Here is a 21,992-nt window from a genome sequence, read left to right on the forward strand (position 1 = left end):
GTTTAAGTTTTTGAAGGTACAAACAATTAAGAAAGTCATTCTAAAAAAATTTAAAGAATGTTAAAATTTTAGAATAAATAGGTTTTATGAAATGTTTAAAAAATGACAGAGTGCAATTTATTATAATATTTCACATATTTACTGATTAGATCAAAATCACAAATTTTGTTTCAATGTAGAAAAGAAATTCCACAGTACATTACTCCATTTCTTTTAAGTTTCTAATTTGCACAAATTATGAAAATCATCAGTAATAAAAGAAAGATATAGACTTGATAGACTTGTTGTTATCTTTTGTAACTTTAGTGTTTGATATGACTTTATTAATCACCATTTACTCTAGCTTTATGTTGAGCTTGCTTTATCATGCATATGAGTTTTTGCATATAATTAAAGGCTGTGTAGTGATTTTAAAATTTAGTCTAGTATTTTAAGGCATTATAGCTTTTGTGTATTCCAAATCTTCCTCATTACTTATATTATGTATTGAAATTTAAGACCTACTTTGCCAAAATGAAGTTTATATTGTAGAGCCATTTCCTATCAAATATTGATTTAGACACCCCCACCCCCCAGTGTGGTGACTTCAACAAATCCAATCATTGTTTTTTAGTAACATTCAAATAAAAAATTAGCATGATTGAAATGGGAAATTAACATGATTAAAGTTAATAAACACATTTAAGTAACAATAATGCACTTCTATTTTATGTAGATATAGTAAAAGTAATTTCTATAATGCCCCCATGACTTTCAGATGAAATTACAAATGAAAAATGAGGTAGAGTATGCTAGCTCCTTAAAACAGTAACAGATACTTTGTCTTAATGACCTTCCAATGACCTTGAATGGCATGTAACATAATCTGTGAATGGCTTGACGAATACTGATTTTCAGATATTGAAGTTTGTCTTTATCAACATGATCAATATGGATCTGTCTTCAATTTATATATTTTACTACAGGAATGACCACTTTTAATATCCTTACTTCATTTAAAAAAAACTACATGTATCTTTCACCTCATCATATTAAGATTATTCAATTAGCTATACTAAATGTCTGCTTTCTATATTTTATATATTTGGGGGCCTTTTTCCCCTTTATTAGAGATTTGTATGAAGTGAATTGCAGTTTTCTGTTGAAATTAAAATACCCATCCACTAAAAGTTCAGACTTAGGCTATACAAGTAATTTAGCTGGTTTTCACTTTTGATGAAATGTTGGACCAATAAATAAAAAAAAGAATATCAAATCAAAAATAAGTGTTTATAAGATATGCCTTGTGTTTTAAAAAAAATGACTATTGAGTGACCTTTTTTCTGTGATTTTCTTTTTCTGTGATTCATTTGTAAGTTTCATAGTACATGTAGTAAGAAGCCAATACTTATATGTAAAGAGTTGATCTAGCTTTAAAAACAATATTGCAAAAAGAATATTGTTTTCTTCTAAATCTAAATGAATGAATAATATTGCTTTGAAATTAGGTATGAATGTGAGATCTCAAGTTGTTATACTATCATTGCCTGTATAAATGTCTACTTTAAAGCTTAATCTCCTGGTACTTCTGAATCACTGTCATTTTTCTTCAGATAATTTACTTCAAGTTCATTTATTTTCTGTTTCATTCTTATCAATTTATTATTATTGTTAATTATGATTTGAAGCTCAAATAAATGGTACATTGAATATTTTGATTGGAATTTATTTGGGGTTTGTATGAAATAAAATTGAGAAGGGAAATAGGAATGTGTCAAGGATACAAGATGCTGACCAAAGAACAGAAAACAGCCGAAGATTATTTCACATTTTAAAAATAGGACCCAAATTAATGCACTTACTTTGGTGACCTTCTGCTGTTGTTTTTTATTTGGTCGGGTTGTTGTCTCTTTGACACATTCCTCATTTCCATTCTCAATTTTACTTGATGAGGATTACCATGCATCATTAAAAATAAACCAAGTTGAAAACATCTCATTTTATGTTTCTTTATAAAAGCTTTTTTGGTCATACTTTATTCATACATACATCATACATACATAAATTTGCATTAAGCTGTATACCCAAATCATTAACACATTTATATTCTGTTAATTTATAATAGCACAAGTAAAGTATCTCATATGATAGATACTTTAAGATCTACCAAACACCCTGTATTAAATGTCAGTAGCATGCACATTATTCTAAATACCAGATGGGACTTTGCCACTTTATTTATAATTTGAATGGATTACAAAATTTAAATTTTAATTATTATACTCATTTTGTAGGCAATAACGACAACAAGAGAGGCACCTCGTACAGATGATGAGAATAGAGAGTTAACTGACCTAGCCCTGAGAGGATTACAACTCATGTCTGCATGGACACAGCAAGTCATGGAATTGGTAGGTGGCATTAACTTGTTTTATTAATCTAATTACTTTACCATTTTTAAATTTCCTGTCATGGTTAATTACTATATTGTGGTACACAGCTATTTCTCTACAGTCCCGCTAAGTTTCGGGAATTGTTCTATCTGTTAGTACAATAATACCACACACAACCTATTAAAGTTCATGAATTCTTATTATCTTTTGAAGTAATGGACTCTTAATCTTCCTTGATATGGGTATTTTATTTAATTTTATTTCATCCACTATTTATTATAGTTGTGTATTCAAATTTTACATAAAAAAATTCAATGAAAGAATATCTACCAGTTTGAGAATAAACGTATTTACACTTTTGGTATTTAACTGAATTTTGCCTCCTAATAACCTTAGATCTTCTCTGAATAACCTTCTGACGTCAAGCAACAATCACTTTAAAATTGTGAGGTCAAATGTTTTGAATTGTGATGTCAGAGTTTTTCGGGAACCAGTGTGATTTTACATAATGGCGAACAAATTTGCATACAAAACCACAACAGTTGGAATTGCACTAATACATATGCTTTCATAGAAAATTATCTGCAAAATTTCTGCCATCTTAAAACAATCCATGATAATAGTATTTTTTACCAATTTCAGTATTCCTGGAAACTGTTACACCCTACAGATCAACATCAAAATAAAGACTGTCCACCTGATGCTGAGGAATATGAAAGGGTATTTACATATGAAATTGATTTGGGGTTGTACAGCGGGCTGGCGAGTGGGCAGTTGGGCATCTGCCAAACAGTGTCCGTTCATTAACATGATTTTTTTTAAATTTAGATATGTTGTTTCCTGTGACTTAATGAAGGTCAAGTTCAATTTTCACGACTTTAGCTTTCCTATTTGATTGAGTTATTTCCCTTTGCACATTAATTTATTTAAATTTGCAAGATAAGAAATATAGATCATTCTTCGATCAATAATTTAAAATTTAACACAGGAATTTTATAAGTATACTGCAGTCCTTATCATTGTTCAACTTTTTTTAACAGTCCACCAGATATAACTACTCCAGTGATGAGAAGTTTGCCATCATTGAAGTTATAGCTATGATTAAAGGTCTACAGTTACTTATGGCCAGGATGGAGTCAGTGTTCCTGGATGCCATAAGACGTAACATCTACGCAGAGATTCAAAAGTTTGTACAAATCACAGTCAGAGAACCATTGAGGAAATCTGTCAGGAAGAAAAATGATGTCATCAAAGTGTAAGTTGTTTTAATATGGTCAGACATACATACATGTAAACGTTTCTTAACTTATTGTCATCAAGATGATATCACTTTATTTCAATTTAAGCATTCATTGTGCAATTATGCTATAATGTCTTAACATGGTTTTCAAGATATTCATAAAAAAAATCACTATTAAAGTTCTGTATTCATTATTCATACTATACAAATTATGAATATACTGAATATATAAGAAATGTTTGGGCTGTATGAAAGCTATGACATTATTACTTGAAAGTTATTTCCAATGCTGTGGTCTTTTCTTCAGAAAATGAGTTCTTTGTAATCATTTATATCTTAAACTTCATATGTTAAAAGTATGTTCATTTCATTGCACTGATTGTAGTAAACACTTGTGTTGATTGGTTGTAAACTTGCCTTTTTAGCATCATCCTTGCTGTAAGAGACACTTGTGCTGATTGGTTAAGAGGAGTTGAACCGCATGATGACCCTGCCATGAAAGGAAAGAAAGAAGATGAAGGCTTTAACATTAAAGTCCCCAGCAGAAATGTTGGTCCATCCTCTACACAGGTAAAATATTATACCATAAGGACAAGTAAATAGTAACAGTAGAAGAGCATTCCCAATCATTAAGGAAGACTTGCGCAAATATATTACCCATCAAAATTGATTATAATTCATGCAATGTATAACGATGTAAATGCTGTGAATTCGTTTTTTTTCGTGGGCATCATTTTTTGTGCATTGAGAAAACTTGTATTTTCGTTGATATTTGATTTCGTGGTTTTGCCAATTTCTGCATACAAAACCTATAAAAAATTTGTAATTCGTTGGAAATTTGAATTCTTGGTTCAACTGTACCCACGAAACCCACGAAAATTGGTATCTAACAAATAATAATGAATCCACAGTATATTCTTTTAAAATTGGTAGAAATGTTCTGTATTAATCAACCTTTCCTTTCTAGTTGTATATGGTGCGTACCATGTTAGAGTCACTGATTGCTGATAAAAGTGGAGGAAAGAAGACTTTAAGGAAGGAGATAGATATTAATCATTTACAGATCATAGACAACTTCCATAAACAGTCATTCTTCTGGAATTATATACTCAATTTTAATCGTAAGTCATTTTCAAATCCCTAATATTATAGAATAACATACTGAATTTAAATGGTGAAGTACATTTAAATAGCCCCACTTCCATGTTGAATTTTAAAGGCTGGTAAAACTTTACTTACCTCCTACAGAAATACATACTGAAGTTTACCTGCAACAGAAATGAAAGCCACAACTCTTGACTTAGTGAAAATACATGCTTTCTTTTTCATTGTGTCAATAGAAAAACAAATATTTCGTAGCTCCTTTTGATACATATTTTAGTATGTTTTCCTATCAATTTAAAATCCTTGTTCTCAGACTTGAAAGTCTTAACCATAAATGGTAGCAGCCAATTAAGGAAAATTTATTAACTAAACAAAAGTTAACAACCCTGACAATCTTACATAAAACTTTTATGAAATTTGATGAATTTCAAACTGATGAATTATTATTATAATATGGACTTTGTACTTGTATTTTCGTAACTTTCAATTATTGTAAAATTCTTTATTTTTTCAGAATCTCTACACAACTGCTGTGATTTATCTCAGTTATGGTACAGGGAATTCTTCTTAGAAATGACAATGGGCAGGAGGATTCAGGTAGGTCCTGTTACCAACCATTTACTTTACAATTAACATACACAAATGTACTTATTACAATAAAAAGATGTGGTATAATTTCTAATGAGACAACTATCCACAAAACAGACTAACTGACATAGAAATTTGTGTAAATTGCATGTGTATGAAATCTAAATGAATATTGTTCGCTGAAGTCCTGCCTCTATTTTGTCAGAGTGAACTGTAATATTCAGTCACTGCTCCACATGTCATTAATGTATTCTGTTAACAGTCTGAGCACAAACATTCATTAAATATATAAACAATTTGAACCAACCATATTTGATTTTCATGACTTTTTTTAGAGAAGCCTACGATTTGTTAAATATTGTATTATTTTTAAGTGAAGTAAGGTGAACATTCTGTACAAATGATGATTATGTCTTGTAGTTTCCTATAGAAATGTCAATGCCATGGATACTAACAGACCACATACTGGAGACCAAGGAACCCTCTATGATGGAGTGAGTACATATAGTTTTAAGTTTTTAGATAAAACTTTCAACAAAGTTACAAAGTAATTATATTGTTGCATATGTGAAATAAACAGAAGTTCATACTTTGTTTACCCTTTCACATTATTTAATATTTGTTTTTATGCCCCACCTACGCTTCAGGTAAAAGTTTTTGGTCAAGGTAGTTTTTGAAGAAGTTGAAGTCTAATCAACTTGAAACTTAGTACACATGTTCCCTATGATATGATCTTTCTAATTTTAATTCCTTATTAAAGTTTTGACCCCAATTTCACGGTCCACTGAACATAAAAAATGATAGTGTGAGTGGGGCATCCGTGTACTATGGACACATTCTTGTTTTTCTGTAAATTAAGTAGTGTTTTATCTAGAGCTGAATAAGGGCATGGTAATTTTTTTTACCAAAAGGGCACTTTGCACGCCAACTATACCAAAAAGGGCACATAAATAAACTAGTAAGTTACACATATTCAGTCATCAGTGTTTCTCATTAAAAAGATATATAAATTTAACAAAGTTAAGCTGGTACATAATATAATGATATTAGTATAATAGTCCCAGAGTTAAGCAACTTTAATAAATAAATTGAAACAATGCATTTACATTGAAATATGTACATTAATCAAGTTGATCAAACCAATGTCCGTCAGCTGTGCCATTCATGAATTAGTAATTAGTCATTATCGTGAGAATCCGGATTTCATTCATAGCTGGTCTGTTTCCCGACTCTGATCCCTACTTCCTACAAATATTTCAATGGCGGAAGAAGAAAATTTACAAAAATAAACGATGTTTGGCACGCAATTTGGAAAGGAATATGATGGTTTTAATGCAAAAAATGGATTAAAATTTACTTCAGGCAACTTTCATCAGGTTCTAATGAAGTAACACACTTTTTTGTCGAAATTAAGAATGATTGATGTACGCTCTTGAGTCTCTGGAAGTGATAAACACTGTCTTTATGAAACAACATGAAACCAACTTTAGTCAATGCATGTTGCCCTATGATCAGCGAAAAACAAAAAACCGCGACCCAATCTCAATCCAGATAACGCTAAAGGGCACATGGCGTCAAATTTTTTGAAAGAAAAAGGGCATGGCGTCCGAAAAAAGGGCATGGCTTCGCACCGCACCATGCTAAATTGCTTTAAATAAAACACTTTTTTAAAGAGTTTTCTAAATTGTATGGACTTGTCACATGTTGAAGAAATAATAGCAATAAATAAATTTTTATTTATCTGATATAAAAAGCAGTCATGCATATTTAGATTACTGATACATTTTGAAGATATACATCCTTCCCTTCATCAATTCAAACGAAAATTTGTGAAATATGCAAGTTACATTGAATCATTATGATAAGACATATGTTGGCAGTCCAATTAACCCTACTGCTATCTCTTTTAAAAGTGTTTAGATATTTTTATATTCAAGACCCTGCAAACCTCTATATTTCACCTCTATCAGATTAGTATGTGTTATTTGAATATATCTTATATTTGTATTTATATGACTGTGCTGAAAATTACAACTAGGCTATTTAGACAACAAGATTTCTGAACATACAAATTTTGTATGTTAGAAATATTATGTACTCTTTTGTCTTTGTAATTACAGTACTTGCTGCATCATACCTACAATTTTACACCAGTTCCTCTAAATATTTTTATTTTTTAGATATATTCTGTACCCTTTGGATCTGTACAATGACAGTGCTAACTATGCCTTGACTATGTTCAGACAGCAGTTCCTCTATGATGAAGTAGAGGCAGAGGTGAGTAAAATACAGACCAGTCTGTAACTGACTTTTATAGATATCTTATGTCAATGGCTGTTGATAGAAGCCCATGATTGTTCATAAAGTTCATAAAGATTTATTTTAAGAACATGTATATCTCTTGATATCTTTCTGTTTCTTAACATCAGATAAGTAAATTATATATTTTCCAACTCTGCATGTATACCTGCACATGAGTAATTATATTAATAATAAGTTTAATGCTTGCTTTTGTTTACACATGAATGATAATTTTAATCTGATAATTGATATTTCTGATGTATTTCGTTGACAGGTTAATTTATGTTTTGACCAGTTTGTATACAAACTGAGTGACCAGATATTTGCCTACTACAAACATCTTGCTGGCAGGTAAGTTGACTAACTATTGTTGGGAGATTTCACCTATGTTTTTTGTTATTTTAAGCAAGTATGTAAGATAGAGATAGTATAGTGTGATAAATAAATAAGTGATGTAAAAGTTACCTGAGACCATCTTCTACCTCTGGAATAGAGTACCTTAGCTGTATTTGGCAAAACTTTAAGGAATTTTTGGTCCTCAATGCTCTTAAACTTTGTACTTTATTAAGCTTTTTTAACATTTTTCCTATTCTAGCGCGAGTCTTTTGTAGACAAAATGCGAGTCTGGCACAAATACAAAATTTCGATTGTGGTATCTATGATGAGTTTGTTTATGACAGAACTGAGCTGGACAATGAAAATACATAAAGGGTCTGAAAAGTGTGATGATAAAATAAATGATAAGCAAAAACTGACCTGAAACTAGTTTTATGAAAATGAGATGGACTATGAAAATACATAAAGGATCTCAAATGTTATTTTTGTTTACTTCATCAATTACCAACCAAGACTCCAGCTAGCTTGAATTACAAAAATCATTGATTTTTTTTCATTAGTCAATTTATGCAATATCACAATATTCTACTGACATTAAAACTTCACACCAAAAGCTAAATAGCAAATAGCAATGATTTGTCAAACTAGAATAAAATATCTATATAATGAGTTGCACAATGTGATTTCCCCCTGTGACTACTACTATATATTTGATATGAGATGTACAGCAGGATGAGGCAGTTGTTTCATTTATGAGTTACTTACCTTTGGTTCTGCATAATGTTTGGCTAAATTTAAGGCAGAATGTGTCTGTTGCTGTATTTTTTAGTTATTTCCCTTTGTTACAGCATCATGTTGGACAAAAGATTTAGAGCTGAGTGTGTCAGTCAGAATGTGAAGATCAATTACCCAGTAGCTAACAGATATGAGACATTACTCAAACAGAGACATGTCCAGGTAATTATGTTAGAAAACACATGAATTGCAGTAAATGAATTTCAATTTTAAAAGTTTGTACACAAGAAGGATTGCATTTTTACAGTAAAATGTACAGGAACTTCAAGGCAAAATTGGATTGTTAAAAAAAAAAGAGGGAAAAAAGGGGGAGGTGGAGGATGATGGACCTTAGTTGATGAATTAAGATAAGATGCAGGTATACATCATGATAGCTGCAAAGTATGAGGTTATTATTAGTTGATATTGTTTCATTTTAATTGTTTTAGTGGCATGGAGCCCCTAAAACAATGATGCAAACCTATTCAAAAAAAAATCCAGTTATATCATGTAATAAACTATTCAGAAAAAGAATTTTGCTGTTATCTCATTCTGTTACAAAGGAGATGCTCATAAAATTGTGATGAAAATAACAGAGAACTTTTCTAATTTTCTTTTTTTTTAAATCTAATTTGTTTCAAAAAAGATATATTACATCATTAATAAATGCAACACACCAGATTTTCTGTTTATTTCAGATTTTAGGAAGATCCATTGATCTTAACAAGTTGGTTGGACAGAGGGTGAATGCTTCACTTCAGAAAGCTTTGGATGTGGCCATATCTAGGTTTGAAGCAGGGGACATTACTGGCATTGCTGTTAGTATATTTAGAATAATTTACTCGTTCTTGTTCTAATAGTAAAAGGATTTAACTATTGTCTCAGAATTATACTATTTACATTTCTTGCATACAGGGCTAAAGGTACATTAGCAATATCATGTAGGGGCCGATCCAGCCATTTTAAAAAGGGGGGTTCCCAACCCAGGAGAAAGGAGGGGGGTTCCAATCTGCCAATGTCAAGCACTGTTACATTTCAATACTATAATCAGGTATATAGGAATTTGTTGTATTGGACAAGTTCAAAGGTCACAAATACACTGTTACATAAATTCATACAGAAATCAAATGACTTTAATTTGGTTCTGCTTATTGTGTTTCAGGAGCTTGAGGGATTAGTTGAGTGCAATAGACTGACACATAAGTTGATGAGAAGATATTTGACCTTGAATGACTTTGATGCCATGATGAGAGAAGCTAACCATAATGTATCAGCACCGTATGGGAGAATAACTCTACATGTATTCTGGGAACTGAATTATGATTTCTTACCAAACTACTGTTATAATGCTGCAACTTCTAGGTAAATACTGGTGGTTTTATGGTTCAGTTCTTATATGATATTAAAAATTATTGATTAATCTAAAAATAGATATTTTCAAAACAAAATGCACTGATAAATTATATGTGGCTAATCTGAACTTTTGTTAGAATTTAATAGCCGCTCAAAAAGAAAAAGTATTATCAAATTTTGTTCATATGTGTTTTATAGATAACAAGTATTACATTTTGTTAAATTTTCCATTTTAGGTTTGTGAAAACCAAGTTACCATTTGCTCCAGCAAGTCAGAGAGAAAAACCACCAAATCCATCTCCATTTTATATATGGGGTACAAAGGTATATACTGTAAACTTTTAATTTAGCCAAGACATTTATTTTCTCATGTTTCCATGTTTTGGGTGAAATTTAGAAAACATTTTCTCATTGGTTGAGACATGAAAAATAAAAACCTTATGAACAGCTTTGGCCTTTGAAATTGAGAAATTTTATCTCTGTGAAAAATATAATTATTTACCCCTATTTAAAAATAAGGAGATGTGGTATAATTGACAATGAGACAAATATCAACTGAAGTTCAAATGGAGTAGATTTAAGCCATTATAGGATACCATACATTCCACATGTTTATGATTGAATCAAGCCTGATAGTATTATATGAAATAACAGATTTCACATATCTATCAAGCTTAATTCCATTTATTTTATGTCATTTTGGCTATTCCTTTATTGCAGGATCTTTTTTACTTAATAGTCTAATGTAATCAAGAAGTCCATTTGTATTGCTCTGCAAGTGATCTTGATTAGTTTATACATCTTTAAAATATTCTGTATTTTTCCTCCAATTTTTTCCAGCAATGCTCAAATACCAAACAATTTATCTGTGTATTCTAAAATAAGAAATACTGGTCTTGACAACAAATCTTTGATGGTATCTTTGATTTATTTGATATTTTCTATTCTGAAAGATTTAGAGCTTGACACATTTTATATTCTGTAAACCCCTGTCAATTGTAGAAACACTTTATGTTGAAGTTTGTTATACTTGTTGTTGAGATTTCCTGTCTATTTGATGTATAACTTACATCTATTATTTATGATGTATGGTAGATCACTAACCAAATTAAATTATGCTGTTATTTGATTGCAGGCGTTAACCAGTTCTTACAGTGCAATATACAGCTTGTACAATGGTTTTGTTGGACCACAACATTTCAGGGCCATGTGCAGACTTCTAGGCTATCAAGGCATAGCTGTGGTCATAGAGGAACTACTCAAAATTGTCAAAGCATTGGTAGGTAGACAATGTAATTATAGAGGAACTACTCAAAATTGTCAAAGCATTGGTAGGTTCAAAAGTTTTTTTTCCCAACAAAGGGAGGTAGTGTGAGTGTTTAATGTCATTAATCTTCTCAGCATGGACTCTGAAGAAAACTTTTGTGTATGATTTACTGTCAGGTAAGAACCAATTTATTTCTGTACTTGCAGTTGGAAGTTCCATTATGGATGAAAAATCCATCTTTCTGATTTGAAAATTGTATTTTACAATATGTTAAATTAAGTAGGATATAGGCAATATATATCAAGGTGATGTCAGCATGTATTTTACTTAATGATAATATAAAAAAGATGTGGTATGATTGCCAATGAGACAACTGTCCACAAAAGACCAAAATGACACAAACATTAACAATTATAGGTCACCGTAAGATAAGACCATGTCACCATTGTACCAACAATATATAATAAAATTCAAATATGCATTGCTGCACTTTGTAATAAGATAATACGGATGAGAAATAGAGATAAGTGTATTTTTTATACTTTTTAAATTATATTGATTAAAACCTAATTAAAACCTAATTGAGTCAAACCATTAGTCTTTCTTGTTTGTTATCTTTAATATCAGATTTAAAAATAGTCAGAGTTATCTTTCTTACTCTAGAATAAAACGTACTACTAGAATGCAGTAGAACATGAACAAACATTAAAAAAAATGTAATTTAAAGTCATAAGAAACCTCAAATAAAAAAAAAATAATGCATATGTTTTTTATAACTCAATGGATAGTTTGCATTATAAAACTTATGTACATTTACTATTTTCTGAAGAAAATTCTTTAATTTATTCATATTTAGAAGAAGTTTACTTTATTTTAATAGCTTGCTTCCAGCAACCAATTCCCCCGACATATTTTTCGTATGCAAAGTGACCTCAGTGTGACCCATCTCGTAAAAATCCGGTGATCACAATACGCATGGATGTCCTTAAAATAAACTATTATCTGAATTCACATGTTAAACACGTGCTCTCTTTCCATGCTTTTTTGTTTATTTTTTGTCGATTGTTGACAAACAGGTGCATCGTTAAACTTCGGCTTCAAAACACGAACTTTAATTACCTGCCATATTTTCACAACAACAATGACCGATTGAAAAAAAAATTGACGATTATACGAAATTTACACGAAAAAAATTATAAATTCGTGCACAGAAGACTAAGTTTATGATGTTTGTATGCATTGGTTCAAGAATTGGAAGAACATAATTTTTCATCGTTTCTTATGACTTTTTAAAAATCAGTATTTTGTCAAAACTGACCTTCTTGATAATTACACCTATGTATTGAGAAATGGTTTAGATGAAATAAAAAAATGATAACAGTGTGATGGGGAAAATAACATATATAATTGGCATTAACATTTTGAGTATTTTTCTATTTCAGTTAAAAGGAACATTGAGAGACTATACAGAGACTTTATTTAAAGCTATGCCTCAAGTTTGTCGTCTTCTAAGATATGACTATGGGTCACCTGGTAAGCTTGATATTAACATTTTAGAATAAGCTGAATTTGTTTTTGTTTCTTTGATGCCCGTTTTTACAGATAGATTATCACATAACTCATAATTGAAGTTGTAATAATTTTAAAGTCCTGTTTCAAAAGTAATTCACTAGTTGAATATCTATAAAATATCCATGATTCCATCTTATGTAAAAATTAGTTTTAAAGGTAATCAATATTGAGCAGATTTAAGGTTTTTACATTTCAATATGAACATATACAGTTTAGTATGTAAATGTCCCTAAGAATATATTCAGAAATAAAAGGGGGTTGGGGTGCACTAGTATTTGTATACTTCATCTGTCCCTACATGTGCCTTGTAATCACAACTCTCTTTTAATGGCTGGATAGATATTGATGAAACTTTACACAGTTGAAAAACAAAACCTGATAAAAAAAAATCAACCTTGGATTTATAACGTTGTCTGTGTTTCTTACTGACATTTAGTGATTGCTTTCATATAATAGTATCCCATTGGCACATTATGAGGAGTTATCAACATTCGCATAGCTCTTTAAAAATTTATCCATTTATGTATTTTAGGTGTGATGGGATACTATCAGGCACAGTTAAATGACATGATACAGTACCCAGATCTGAGGACAGAAGTTTTCCAGAGTTTTAGAGAAGTGGGCAACAGTGTTCTGTTCTTTATGTTGATAGAGCAAGCTTTGGTAAGTAAACCATATATGTTTCCTGTTAGATCATAATTAAACATGATACATACCTCTTCATTATGTGGTAGTACTACTTACCTTTACTTTCATTTGTCTTTTTGCTATTCGTTCTTTCAAAAATGCAACAATAGTCCTGACATTCTATGGTTCCTACAGATAATAAGATTAACGGTACCAATTTTCTTGAACCAGATGCGCATTTCGACAATACATGTCTCTTCAGTGATGCTCGTTGCCAAAATATTTGAAATCCAAAGCTTATATAAAAGATGAAGAGCTATAATCCAAAAGGTCCAAAAAGTATAGCCAAATCCGTGAAAGGAATCAGAGCTTTGCATGAGGGAGATACATTCCTTAATTTATAATAATTTCTATCATTTTGTAACAGCAAATTTTAATAACACAAAAAATCCGTATTTTCATGCCAGTAACGATAACCTGATCAATACAGCCCCTTTTATATCAATTCCAGTTAACATACTTTTGGCTGAATTGCTACTCCTTGACATTGAAAAATTACCTCTGACAGACTACTGGCATTTCTTATTTAGTTCTCAGTAGTACTTAGAAAAATCCAACAGTATACTTGAACCCATTTCATGATTCTAGAAAACTAGATGTTTACGTGTTTTGATAATGGATGATAAGGTGTAAAAAATACAAACTAGACTTATCATGAAAAAAGAAGGTATTCATAGATTGTCTGATAATTGTGCTGTTACACCACTGATTCAGGTTAGGTGAGGATTGAGTTCTCGTAAACATGTTTAACATTTCCACATTCTGTATGAGCTTGTCTCAAGTCAAGAACCTTTCATTCTGTTGTTGTTATAAGACCGCAAAATTTGAAAAAAAAATCGTCGTATATTGCTATCACGTTTAGTACTTTTAGTTTTCGCACTCTTACTTTAGTAAAAGTGAATAGAAATCTATGAAACTTTAACACAAGGTTTATGACCACAAAAGGAAGGTTGTGATTGATTTTGGGAGTTTTTATCCCAATATTTTAGGAATTAGGGGCCAAAAAGGGCCCAAATAAGCATTTTCTTGTTTTTCGCACAGTAACTTTAGTTTAAGTGAAAAGAAATCTATGAAATTTTGACACAAGGTTTATGACCACAAAAGGAAGGTCGGGATTGATTTTGGGAGTTTTGGTTCTACAGTTTAGGAACTCAGGGCCAAAAAGGGGTCCAAATAAGCATTTTTCTTGGTTTTTGCACCATAACTTTAGTATAAGTAAATAGAAATCCATGAAATTTAAACACAAGGTTTATGACCACAAAAGGAAGGTTGGTAATGATTTTGGGAGTTTTGGTCCTAACAGTTTAGGAATAAGGGGCCAAAAAGGGGTCCAAAGAAGCATTTTTCTTGGGTTTCGCACCATATCTTGAGTATAAGTAAATAGAAATCTATGAAATTTAAACACAAGGTTTATGACAATAAAAGGAAAGTTGGGATTGATTTTGGAGTTTTGGTCCTAACAGTTTAGGAATTAGGGGCCCAAAGGGTCCAAATTTAAACTTTGTTTGATTTTGACAAAAATTTAATCCTTGGGGTTCTTTAATATGCTGAATCTAAAAATGTACTTAGATTTTTTATTATTGGCCCAGTTTTCAAGTTGGCCCAAATCAAGGTCCAAAATCAAACTTTGTTGTTTGATTTTATCAAAAATTTAATAAATGGGGTTCTTTGATATGCCAAATCTAACTGTGTATATAGATTCTTAATTTTTTGTCCTGTTTTCAAATTGGTCTACATTAAAGTCCAAAGGGTCCAAAATTAAACTTAGTTTGATTTTAACAAAAATTGAATTCTTGGGGTTCTTTGATATGCTGAATCCAAACATGTAATTAGATTTTTAATTATGGGCCCCGTTTTCAAGTTGGTCCAAATCAGGATCTAAAATTATTATATTAAGTATTGTGCAATAGCAAGAAATTTTCAATTGCACAGTTCTGAGCAATTACAAGAAATCTTCAATTGCACAGTATTGTGCAATAGCAAGAAATTTTCAATTGCACAGTATTGGGCAATAGCAAAAAATCTTCAATTGCACAGTATTGTGCAATAGCAAGTATTTTCAATTGCACAGTATTGTGCAACAGCAAAAATATCTAATTGCACAGTATTGTGCAACAGCAAAAATATCTAATTGCACAATATTGTGCAATGGCAAGAAATTTCAATTGGAGTTATCTTTCTTTGTCCAGAATAGGTAGTTGAATCAACTTAAATCTTTGTTTAATACAATATACAATGTATATTCACTTTTACTACCAACTGATAAATTAAAACAATCTTTATCATTCAGTGATGACAAGCACTTTTTTACAATTTGATATTTTATGATGTATTTAAATGAGTAATTATTGTTGCATTAGAAATTTGAATTGAGATCAGTTTTGAAATAAAGGATAGGGGGATGTGAAAGAAAAAAATTGGGGGTGGGGGGTTCAATTTTTCTCATTTGAAATTTCATAAATAAAAAGAAAATTTCTTCAAACATTTTTTTGGAGAGGATTAATATTCAACAGCATAGTGAATTGCTCAAAGGCAAAACAAAAAAATTAAGTTCATTAGACCACATTCATTCTGTGTCAGAAACCTATGCTGTGTCAACTTTTTAATCACAATCCAAATTTAGAGCTGAATCCAGCTTGAATGTTGTGTCCATACTTGCCCCAACCGTTCAGGGTTCAACCTCTGCGGTTGTGTAAAGCTGCGCCCTGCGGAGCATCTGGATTTTTTTTTGTTACTAGATATAACATGATGTGGAATGAGTGCCAATGAGACAACTCTCAATCCAAGTCACAATTTATAAAAGTAAACCATTAAGAGTCTATTATATTTGTTCTTTGTTTATTGTATTGTACATAAATCAAGTCATTGTTTATCTTGTTAGATTTTTTTTACATTTTGTCATGTTGGCCCCTTTCAAAGCTTGCTATAAGCTATGGGTTTTATTCTTTGTTGAAGGTCGTATGGTGACCTATAATTGCTGACAACTATGTCATTTGATCTTGTGAATAGTTGCAGTTTTTAATCGACAATCACACTTCATTTTTCTTTTCTTAAACTTTTTTCACCAATGGAATTTACAGTCAAATGAACAAATATATCATATCCAGAGTACATATTGTAATTATAATATTTCTCTTAAATGTGCAAATATTGCAGTTTTATCTATGGAAAATAATAATATTACAATATATATATATCGGACAAAGTATCTAAAAGTTTGGTTGATTTGAACAACATCTTTTACATTTAAACATTTTTCTGATTGCTTGTTTGATTTCCAAATGTCTAAATCCATAAAGTATTGGATTAAATAATGAGTTGAGTTGTGTAACAATGGCTAGATAGTATGCAGTGATGTTATAACTCGTGTCTGTGTTGCTATGATACACCAACATGTAGATTAAAAATGGACTCCAGCAAATATAAAATGCTCCCAGAATCATGGATGTTGTACGTATAGCTTTCATATTTATATTGTTGAATATGCTTTTACTTTGGGATTTCTTTAGAAACCGTGGTTGTTGTTGTCTCTCTTTTGTTGTATATTTACTTTCCGTAGTGTCTGGTTTGTCACCAATTTCAGACTTAAATACTTCAGTTTTGTCACTTTCCTCAGTATCTGATCTATGCAGAGCTGCATTATTCCCAGAAATAGTTTTTACGATTGTTACCGTCTGGTTCTCATTTGTTTCCGATTGTCTCCCTTCAATCATGGATGAAGATGTGTCAGTTTTTGTTGCAGACTTCCGTGATTTTCGTCTCTCGTAAGATGAGGTTGTTGATGTATGCAGACTACTCATGCTTGTATTTGTAACTTGTGCAGCCTCAATTTGACGGCGATGTTTTCTGGCCAGACAGAAAATACGAATATATACAAACAAAATTAGAAATCCACAAATAAAACATATTATTGTCCAAAAGATTAAATACCCAGAATGCATCATGTTTAGTAGTTGGCAACTTCCAGTCCAATTATTCCAACCAAACAATGGTAAAATGGCAACAATTAATGAAATAATCCACAGTATAACTATTGCCAGTACCATTCTTGTTGTTGTTATCCAATAAGGATATCTGTAAGAGTGAAACACAGCAATATATCTCTCTCCAGCAATAATACCCAGACTTAAAACTGAGGACATCATGCATGCAAACAGAAGTCCAGGACCGTCCAACAACAAACATAGATAATAGTTCTGTCTCTTTGTCACATACTCCAATACTTTAAAGATATCAAAATCATAACCAGTCACAAGTATTATCAGTCCCCATGATGTGGGATAGATGAATGCTAATCCTGTAAGAAGATCAGAACATGCCAGACTCAAAATTGGCAAATTTGAGCTGGTCAAAAGTTTTCTGCTTGTTATGAAAGCTGCTATGATTAAAGAGTTAGCCACCAAGATAGAAGCACTGAGTAATAAACAAATACAGTAAGATGCTAGCTGTTTGGTATTGAAACAGTCAGAATGTGTGGCTTCTGTCTTTAGTGTTGGAATATTTGTTAGAGTTGGTTCTAGTAAATCTAGGTCACAGTGATCCTTGTATACAATTTGACAAAACTTCATCCATCTAATTACAGTCTGAAGGTTAGAGATGTTTGTATGAAGAAAATTCACATCTGTTGAACTGATGTTACAAGCAGCCATGTTGATTCTGTAAATAAATAAAATAAAAAAAATTAAATAAATTTAAAAAAAAAAAAAAAAATGAATTAAATGCTGCATACTGGTAAATTTTAGCTAATTTCACAATTTGTTTCTGCCAAATTAAATATAATTGAATTTGTAAAACACAATTTTTATTACGGCTTCATTTATGTAATTTCAATGCCTTGAAATGAAAAAGACAAAATACACTTAGAATTTCATCAGAATCTTTTCTAGTTAAAGGTGGATAATTCTCCATTTTTACATTGCTGAAAATAGTACATAGGATATAATCAACAACAAAAAAGGAAAAACATTGTTCTTTTTACAGTAAAAAAATCAACTCTCAATTAAGAATTGAATGCTCTTTTTTGTAAATTTATTGAGGTGTAAAAGCGTTGATCAAAGTACATTTTGTATGAAGCGTGGAAACGCTTCATACTAAAAATGTGCGCACTGTCAACGCTTTTACAACCCTATAAAGTTACAAAAAAAGCATTCAATACTTATAATTACATTTTTACCTAAAGGATCATGAAAACACGCCTGTTATCAAGTTTTTATTTCATTTACATGTGCACTTTATTATGGGACCTTGTGTCATCATGAATGAAAAGTTGCATTGTGTTATGCAATTGATTAAGGAATATCATGAGATTGCAAGTTAGCCAATCAGAATAACACATTATAATGAAACATACATCTTATGTAATTATTAAAAAAATTAAAACTTGTGTTCAATTGCATGTAATTTGTGTGCTGCATTATAAATAGTCTATTATGATTTATTCTTAATATTTATATTGTTTAGATTGATAGACATTACCATAAAAACAGTTTACATAAAATAAAAAAAAGATCTCTCAGCTTCAAATTCTTAGGAAAAAGGATTAAAAGTTATGGTCCCAGAAAATAAAGGAAATTCAAAAAATAGATAATTGAAAAATAACATTTCAATAAATTCTAAAATTCAAAGATTTGAACACAGAAAATAGGTAATATTGTTGAAAAATTTCATGTAGGATTTCTGAAATAATTTGCATTATTTTAGTTATAACCTGCGGTCGGACTTTAAGATTTTTAACTGTTAAGTTGGTTTTTTTAAATGACAGAAATGGGAATAATTGAGATGAAGAATCATTCTGGATATTAATTTGCTAGTCAATCAACTTGTTTTCTAACTTGTCAAATCTATATTGAAAATTTATCAGGAGTTAACACAATACAACTTCATATTTTCACCCACTTTCTTGCCATTCAAGCTAGTTTAAAATCCATGTTGTGCCATTTATCCAAAAATATAGTTTCATTTGAAAAATGTAATATAAGATAAAAGATAATGGTATTTACAAATAAACTTATTAATTGGTAGAAATTTTCGCCAAAAATAAATTTATACAGACAGAGACAAAATTTATATTTTACTTACCATTTATTTTGAAATTAATATCTTTCAGACCTAAACAGAATTAGTAACAAACTTCTTATTATTTTTTAATGGTCCCCTGCAGATATTTAATGTGAGTGGCTAGAATTTTCAAAGAACATAAACTATTTCAATTTTATTTTTACATACCATAAACTGCAAGTACTGTGTTCACAACATCTTATCTCCAGCGATCTAAAACTATGTTGTTGCTGAAACAAAGTTCTTGATTCCATAAATCAAAGAAATCAATAAAGTCCGTCTTTATGTTTGCATATCCAGTTAATCTGTCAGAATGATAAAGCATGTGAGACAACAGGGAACTAAGCTTCCTAGTTACAGAATGCTATCTTTCCTTTATTCACAGCACATGCATCCTGTCAACTTGATAATTAACAAAACAATTACTAGTATCTCATCATCAGACTGGTCAGGGAAAGTGTTAGAACATTTTATGAAACATTTGATTATGTTTATATTTTTATTTATTAACAAGATTTTCTGAAGGTGAGTCAGGTGAAAGTTTAGGTGGTCCAGGTGGGCAAGGTATACAGGTGTGTTAGGTAAAATATACCTCCTGGCTAGGTGAAATATAACATCTGACCACTGTTAACATGTAAGGTGCAATAATTCAGGTAAAATAACTAATAAAATATATCTTTTTGCTATGATATTCAGTTCCTGAAATACTCCTTATTGACAAAAAAATAATTCTAACTAAATGATAAATGATAAAGGAAAGACCTTTGACCGTTCTGACCCTCCATTAATACTTTATTTATTTAAGGAATTATCTTTTCATCATGGAACCCTGCATTGTTTGTTTTATTCTATATAAAACTACATGAAGTAATTAAGGTAATTACTGGTGACCATTCAATCACATTTGTTTAAACATAACATCAGACTGTAGGGTAACATTTGTACAGTTCTATAATCTGGATCTTAATACTTTATTAACTTGTTCAAGGAAATATTTAGGTCATAATGATAAGGCAATTTTCTTGAAAAAAACGGGTTTTTTCTTCTAAAATTTTGTAAGTTATAGTTCGATATTGTATTTGAGGCCATTAAGACCTTTTAAGCTCACTTAGCCCTAAGGGCCATCACTTGGCGTCCTTCGTCTGTTGTCCATTGTTTGTCTTCGTTAACTTTTACAAAAATCTTCTCCTCTGAAGCTGTTGAGCCAAATTTAACCAAACTTGGCCACAATCATCATTTGGGTATTTTGTTTAAAAAGTGTGTCCGGTGACCCAGCCAACTAACCAAGTGGCCACCATGGCTAAAAATAGAACATAGGGGTAAAATGTAGATTTTGTTCTATATTTCTGAAATCAAAGCATTTAGAAAAATCTGACATGGGGTAAAATTATTTATCATGTAAAGATCAATCTGCCCTTCTATTTTCAGATGAATCGGATAACCCATTGTTAATTTTAAGGAATTTTTGCCATTTTTTATTATTATCTTGAATATTATCATAGATAGAGATAAACTGTTATATAGGTATAATGTTCAGCAAAATAAGATCTACAAATAATTCAACATGATCAAAATGGTCAGTTGACCCCTTAAGGAGTAATTGCCTCTTATAGTCAATTTTTAACTTTTTTTTGTAAATTTTTGTTATCTTTTACAAAAATCTTCTCCTCTGAAACTCCTAAATCAAATTTTACCACACTTGTCCACAAACATCCTAGGAGTCGATATTTAGAATTAAACAAGGGACAGTCAGTGCATGAATTTTTCTTGCTACCTGATTGGAAGATATTACGAGACGAGAAATATCAAAGTTTTTTTATTGGTTAGGACAATCCAAACCTAGTAAATGTCCTTTAATCCAGTAGAGTATCGGATTTGTCCTCTCTATTTTAGCAATTATATTTTGCCTGGTCATTAATCATGCATATTCATGATATTGGTACACAGGTAACTTTTATCTATAAATAGTCGAATCTTCTGGAGTTTCGTAAACAACAACGTTAAACGATATATACTACTTCAATAACGTGTGACCTCACGTGTGTGGTAAAATTTGTTGATTGATGCAAATGGCTATTCTAGTAAATGAATTAATCTACAAAGCGAGAGCACTTTTTATTTTCATCAGCTAAGAGTCGACTAGCCCTTTTTGAAAGGCTAATGCTTGTATGGGTATCTAGTTTTAAATTGTATCCAATGACCCTTCCCACAAATCAAGATGGCCAACATGGCTAGAAATAGAACATAGGTGTCAAATGCAGTTTTTGGCTCATATCTCTGAAACCAAAGCATTAAGAGCAAATCTGATGGGCTGAAATTGTTAATTAGATTAAGATTTACC

At 30.8% G+C, this 21,992-nt stretch overlaps 2 protein-coding genes across 7 annotated transcripts in view; one reads left to right on the forward strand and one right to left on the reverse strand.

Annotated features, from left to right (window-relative positions):
- LOC134696371 (cytoplasmic FMR1-interacting protein-like) overlaps positions 1 to 21,992 on the forward strand; it is a 42,476-nt gene that overhangs the window by 14,422 nt on the left and 6,062 nt on the right. For 4 of the 6 annotated variants that reach the window (XM_063558100.1, XM_063558101.1, XM_063558106.1 and 1 more), the window contains 17 exons: positions 758 to 781; positions 2,274 to 2,390; positions 3,015 to 3,092; positions 3,413 to 3,627; positions 4,038 to 4,182; positions 4,580 to 4,733; positions 5,231 to 5,313; positions 5,725 to 5,798; positions 7,485 to 7,581; positions 7,880 to 7,956; positions 8,790 to 8,898; positions 9,414 to 9,533; positions 9,878 to 10,077; positions 10,305 to 10,392; positions 11,204 to 11,347; positions 12,778 to 12,868; positions 13,440 to 13,570. In XM_063558100.1, coding sequence (XP_063414170.1) covers positions 758 to 781; positions 2,274 to 2,390; positions 3,015 to 3,092; positions 3,413 to 3,627; positions 4,038 to 4,182; positions 4,580 to 4,733; positions 5,231 to 5,313; positions 5,725 to 5,798; positions 7,485 to 7,581; positions 7,880 to 7,956; positions 8,790 to 8,898; positions 9,414 to 9,533; positions 9,878 to 10,077; positions 10,305 to 10,392; positions 11,204 to 11,347; positions 12,778 to 12,868; positions 13,440 to 13,570 — 1,947 coding nt within the window. The remainder of the gene's footprint in view (positions 1 to 757; positions 782 to 2,273; positions 2,391 to 3,014; positions 3,093 to 3,412; positions 3,628 to 4,037; positions 4,183 to 4,579; positions 4,734 to 5,230; positions 5,314 to 5,724; positions 5,799 to 7,484; positions 7,582 to 7,879; positions 7,957 to 8,789; positions 8,899 to 9,413; positions 9,534 to 9,877; positions 10,078 to 10,304; positions 10,393 to 11,203; positions 11,348 to 12,777; positions 12,869 to 13,439; positions 13,571 to 21,992) is intronic. The other 2 variants (XM_063558104.1, XM_063558105.1) reach the window with 1 other exon arrangement.
- LOC134696372 (lysophosphatidic acid receptor 1-A-like) lies at positions 16,803 to 20,109 on the reverse strand. Its single transcript, XM_063558108.1, has 2 exons — positions 19,820 to 20,109; positions 16,803 to 18,250 (listed from the first exon to the last, which is right to left on the reverse strand). Exon 2 carries the CDS (start codon positions 18,241 to 18,243, stop codon positions 16,804 to 16,806), a length of 1,440 nt encoding a protein of 479 aa, XP_063414178.1. The 5' UTR covers positions 18,244 to 18,250; positions 19,820 to 20,109; the 3' UTR covers position 16,803.

This window comes from Mytilus trossulus, chromosome 14 (genome assembly GCF_036588685.1).
Source record: "Mytilus trossulus isolate FHL-02 chromosome 14, PNRI_Mtr1.1.1.hap1, whole genome shotgun sequence".
In the NCBI taxonomy this organism is placed as follows: Eukaryota; Metazoa; Mollusca; class Bivalvia; order Mytilida; family Mytilidae; genus Mytilus; species Mytilus trossulus.

Bases quoted from the DNA above. Each gene is read 5' to 3' on its own strand.
- LOC134696372 (XM_063558108.1), bottom strand. From the start codon at position 18,243: ATGGCTGCTTGTAACATCAGTTCAACAGATGTGAATTTTCTTCATACA.